At 43.1% G+C, this 5,556-nt stretch overlaps 1 protein-coding gene across 2 annotated transcripts in view; it reads right to left on the minus strand.

Moving 5' to 3' along the window:
* Positions 1-818: 818 nt before the first annotated feature.
* The window catches only part of LOC110312338 (myosin regulatory light chain RLC-A), an 8,521-nt gene continuing 3,783 nt past the window's right edge, over positions 819-5,556 (minus strand). The window contains exons 1-4 of one of the 2 annotated variants that reach the window (XM_029471270.1): positions 4,527-4,649; positions 3,391-3,589; positions 2,791-2,952; positions 819-1,473 (exon numbers count right to left, since the gene is read on the minus strand). In XM_029471270.1, the coding sequence (XP_029327130.1) occupies positions 1,301-1,473; positions 2,791-2,952; positions 3,391-3,589; positions 4,527-4,529 (537 nt within the window). In that variant the 5' untranslated portion in view covers positions 4,530-4,649 and the 3' untranslated portion in view covers positions 819-1,300. Of the gene's footprint in view, positions 1,474-2,790; positions 2,953-3,390; positions 3,590-4,526; positions 4,650-5,556 lie in introns of those variants that run through there. The other variant, XM_029471271.1, reaches the window with a different exon arrangement.

Here is a 5,556-nt window from a genome sequence, read left to right on the forward strand (position 1 = left end):
ACTTCCCTACACCTCTGTGACTTGATACTACCTAGTCCCTCCTAAAACGAGCTTTGTGTTTAACTTTCCGTGGCCTGTACCTGAAGCTCTCCATCCCAACCCCCATTCTACAGGCCTGGCATTATTGGGTTAAAGCCTCCTGCTGCTCAAAGGCATTAAGTAATTGTTTATCAAATGAGGTAGTGGTTTCCCTCAAGGACAGTCTTTCAATAGCATAAAAGTTTGGGGGAGGGGAGCCACCCAGGTTCAAACCTTTTTACACTTAGAACTTTTTGAAACATTAGAAACAAAACAGAACAACTGTGTTTTCCACCCCCTGATTAACATGACAACCGTTCTCAGTTATCAAAAATGACCCAAGTTATTTATAGGGTTGAAACAATGACCTCACTTTCCCAGGCATGCAGCCACAGCTGTTCTGACTGTGGGTAGGTCAGGAATGTCTAACATTCACATATGGACTTAGGAGGAATCTCTGTATAAACAAACAGGTCTTTTAATAGGGGTTGTTATAATAAGGAAAAACTGTATACAAAAAAAAAAAAAAACCTGTATCTCCAACAGCTGGAAACACAGCGAAATCTGTCCTTTTTGTTAAAAGCATTCCAAAGAAGCTTTAAAATAGAACACTTAGTGTGCTCAGCGGCAGGAAGTTTACATGGAAGAGGTAAAGCAGGTCCGTCCAGCTGGCGGCAGACAGAGCTAATGCAGGGTCACAATTCTGCAGGAATTATCTTCCAAAAGAAAGACAAAGTCTAGGGCCCCCAACGAGGGCTTTATCTGATTTCCCTGGAGGGAGAAATGAACAGAAGCAGAGAAAACCAGGATTGCTTTAATAACACAACTGGAAGCAGTCGGACCAAACCCTGATAGGACTGTCATTCACTTGGTCCACAGTGCTTAGAGAGAAAGGCGTACGTGAAACTAAAAGTCAAGTGGCAAATAACACTAAACAACTAAGCATTTTATCAGAAAGTTTAATTATAAATCAGAAAAAATTGAGTGGATAACTTTCTCTGAAAAAATATATTGATTCTGGGCTGCAGTTATTACAAGGGACAAGACTGCCTGTAAGTTAAATGAACTTACTTTCTCATCACAATGACAGAAAGTCCCATTTCCAGTATTATAAGGTACATGTGGCCCAAAATGGCTGAGAATAAATATAAAACAAGAAAGGCAAAAAGCAGTAAAGCTAGGGCATGCATTGGGCTCCAGGAGAAAAATCTCAGAAATACCCCAATGGCAACAGGGAGCAATGGGCTGGAAGCCGCAGCAGCTCTTCAGTCATCGCAGCTCTTCAGTCATCTTTGTCTTTCGCGCCGTGCTTCAGGATGCGGGTGAACTCAATGTAGTTGAAGTTCCCCTTTTTGTCAATGGGGGCCTCTCTGTACAGCTCATCCACCTCCTCGTCTGTGAAGCGGTCGCCCATGGTGGTCAGCAGCTCCCTCAGGTAATCCTCCTGGATGGTGCCTGGAGAATAAGGAATGGAGGGTCAGAGCACCCACACTCAACTTCACAGCCTGTGTACTTCCAGCAGCCCTGGAAAGCCCAGTGCAGACAACCAGATACTTAGTGTGGTTATTCGGCTGTCTGTCTGTCTGCCCTACATCCTTGCCGTGGCTCATCAGCACAAGGCTGTACCTATCACACAAGCCAATAACAACAGGTGCCTTGTAACCTGCCACCTGACATCACTTTCATAAAACCCACACGCCAAAAATAAGGTCATTACTTACTTGCAGAACAGAAGCAGAACCCCGTGTCAGCCCTCGTTTCCTTGCTAGCACTGGGCATTTTACAGGGCTCCCCAAGCAACTTGTATGAGCAATGATTAAGAACCCTTAATACACCATAGGTTGAAAATAAATGAAACACAGGAGTTTGATCATGAGTCGACAAAGACTCTGACAACTTCCTGGTGTGTGAAATTAACACACAAAGAATACACTTCTCACAAAGTGAGCTCAACAAACAAAACAAGGTTAGAAAAGAAGCTTCAATCCTACATCATAATAAAAAAAAATCCCTAAAATCTTAGAAGTGTAGCTTTCTAGAAAGAAATCATTAGCTCCAGCCAACTCACCTGCTTAACTGCAATTGGGACTAAGGGTACAACTAAAATATACCGATCAAGCATGTGTCAAGAGATAGACACAAAAAACTTAGGGCATGGGAAGAAAGGAAAAGTGTATAGTTCTTAGGAGCCGAGAGAAAATTCTACCAAATAAATAAACAAACAAATAAAATAAAATCACGCTCATATGTACTCGTGTGAGCCTCCTTTGTGGGTGAAGACCACGTATGTGAAAATCAGAAGACAGCCAACCTACGGAGAGTCCTGAGAGCTAGAGGAGGAGACCATGCCTATGTCAGCCGCCCAGGACAACCCTGGCACTGAAGACTAGCTTAGGTGACACAGGTCATCAGCTGTCTTCTTCCTCTCTGCACACACTTGCTGAGCCACAGGCAGAAATCTTGGGAAACATGCCCATGTGCTTTCTCTTCTACTTCTGCAGAGCACTGGCATTCCTGTCGCTAACACTTTTTGTTTGTTTAGTTGTTTGTTTTTTGAGATATAGTTTTCTTATTAGCTAGCCCAAACCGATGAACCCCTCCCTGCAAACCACTGATACTCAAGGGAAAACTGGTGAGTGATGAGCACAGGCCAGAAAGCTGCAGAGAAAACCTCCACACAGTGCTGAGTGTCAATTTACTACACTTAAAAGTCACTCATATCCTGCTGCGTAACTAAAAAACAAATTTGTGATTAAAGGTTACCCAGCTTACCAATGGCTTCCTCATCAAAGCAAGCGAAGGCGTTTCTGATGACATCCTCGGGGTCAGTGCCGTTCAGCTTCTCCCCAAACATGGTGAGGAACATGGTGAAATTGATGGGGCCCGGGGCCTCGTTCATCATGGCGTCCAGGTATTCGTCAGTTGGGTTTTTTCCTGAATAAAAGGAGCCACACTTGTGATGACACTGGGAACTATACCAATTATTAATCACAGTAAACATTCTAGCAGGAAATAAAATCATTTGGGTTAACGAAGGCAAAACTGGGGGGGGGATGCCCATGTTGAGTACAGGTGTCCACAGAATCCAAGGGAGCTGCGTCTCCCTGCAGCTGGAGTCACAAGGCGACTGTGAGCTGAGTGTGCATGCGGCAACAAGCAGTGTGCACTCCTATCGCTCAGCAGTCTTTCTCTTCAGCCCTCACTCTCTCAAACCCCAAGCCACATACATGGAGGAGGAATGCACATACACAAGTCCTCCAGTCCAGTCCAGAGACAGGCACAGGAATATTTGTGTGCCCAGTAGGAAACACTGTTTCATGAAAATATGAAGGAAATTCTACATAATACATCAGCACTGCAGGTGGACATTACCCATTGATGCCAGCATGTCGTGCAGGTCCTCCTTGTCAATGAAGCCATCCCGGTTCTGGTCAATCATGTTAAAGGCCTCTTTGAACTCCTGGATCTGGGACTGGTCAAACATGGCGAACACATTGGATGTTGCGCGCTGAGGGCGCTTCTTGGTGGTCTTGGTCTTTGCCCTTTTGCTAGACATGGTGGCGGTTAAATCCTAGATGAGCAAGAATTCAAGGAGAATGAAATTAGTACCTAAGATTACTAAGTATGAATCGCAGTGTGATTAACAAAAATAAGTGGAATTGTCTTTATATACGCTTGAGACTACACAGCGCCATGCTTCGGTGGGGTGACATAACTGGGTAAAAATTTCATGCCAACAACCAAACTAAAAGGGAAAAAACTGTCTTGAACTCTGAGTTCAGTCACTCTGAAAAGTTGTAAGTTTTTTTTTTTTGTTTGTTTTTTTAAAATAAGGATTCCAATCAACATCAAGTTAAAGCAAACAACACATCAAGATTACATATTCCATACGGGGGGCACGACGGGGCTGCTAGGAAAGACTAGCTCATCTTCAGAACCTTCCCCTTGTGTAGCTCACAGCTAAATTAGCCGATCCTGTGTCAGAGGAGGGAAGCAGCAAGGCTGACTGACTGAACAGGTCAGTTAGCTAAGTTACTTGCTATGACAAACGCTATTCTTCCACATTTAGGTAACATTTCAGACTGCACCCACATGTCAGGAGTCAATGTCATTCAAGAACATTTTGATGAAAGGCTAACGTAAAAGCACGGAATGTGAAGTAAATTCACCAAGATCTAAGTCTTACAGACTTTCTAGTACTTAAGAGACGTAACGGTACTTTCCACAGCCCTGTCCTATGAACTGTAGCTGTACTCATCCACTAGATAGAACCAAAGCTGCTCTTTCGAATTCAGAACACAAGTTGTAAAGCGATTTCATTTAAAGAACACCTTAAAATCACAGATGCTATCTTTGCTCTCTAATAAATTTATCCCTGAAAATTATAATTATAAAAATATATTTTTCCCCGAAATATATTTTTTCCTGTGAACACTCAACTTTAAAACAATATAAAATGTTTGAAGTGGAGAATCCCATAGTTATCAGATAATAAAATCCTGGCATACCATTCTTCAGAGGTGAAGTGGAGATGGCAGAGTGAACAGCCCTGATCAGCAGGACTAAGACACTCCGCAGTTATATTCTCCAGGCAGGGCTAAAACAGGCACTACTGACTTCACTCTCTGACCAAGATAACAGTTTTAAAGCTTACGTTCTGAAAACAACATTCAGCCATGATCCGGCAAAGCACCATGCCCTTGCTCTAAAAATAAGACTGTGGACTGCAAAGAATGAACCGCTACCTAGATTCCAGCACCCGAAGTGACCCTAGAATGTTTCCTACGAGTTAAAAAAACAAGGCAAAACAATTTCTTACATTCTTTCCTTGATTACAACACACCAGCAGACTAAAATTATGGACACAATTAGAAAAGCTCCACTCACATAGCTTTTTATCTAAATCAGGTTTCAGATTTAATAGGATAGCTTAAGTGGATAGTCAGCCACAACTCCAGTTATCTACCAGAGTTAGGTAGTAGAGTGGAATGACTCTAGAAAGATGCAATGCAAGGCAATTATATAGTCTCGAATGTCTACTTTTCCTTATCCTTTGAGACTGTCTTTCTAACCTACTGTACCACTCATGAGTGCGCAATGTCACCCAAACGTCCTCTGGAGGCTGCACGCCTCACTTACAGGCTGTATTCCTCACTTCTGAGCTAAATGGTTTAACCACCAGGCCACGTGGAGAACATCATGGCTGTCTCTTAAATGGCTCAAGAAGGGGCAGACAGTACACATATATACTAGTTCACATCTTTAATATTTTAAGCACTGCATGCCTTTGCAAGTCAAAAATCATCTTCAAAAATAGCCTGTTGTATATGGCAATGCTGACTTCCTTCTCCCACTGACCCTAGAATGTCAGGTATTTGAAAAACTGAGGGGCTGGAGAGATGGCTCGGTGATTAAGAGCACCGACTCTTCCAAAGGTCCTGAGTTCAAATCCCAGCAACCACATGGTGGCTCACAACCATCCGTAACAAAAATCTGATGCCCTCTTCTGGAGTGTCTGAAGACAGCTACAGTGTACAC

Source organism: Mus caroli, chromosome 17 (assembly GCF_900094665.2).
Source record: "Mus caroli chromosome 17, CAROLI_EIJ_v1.1, whole genome shotgun sequence".
Taxonomy (NCBI): domain Eukaryota; kingdom Metazoa; phylum Chordata; class Mammalia; order Rodentia; family Muridae; genus Mus; species Mus caroli.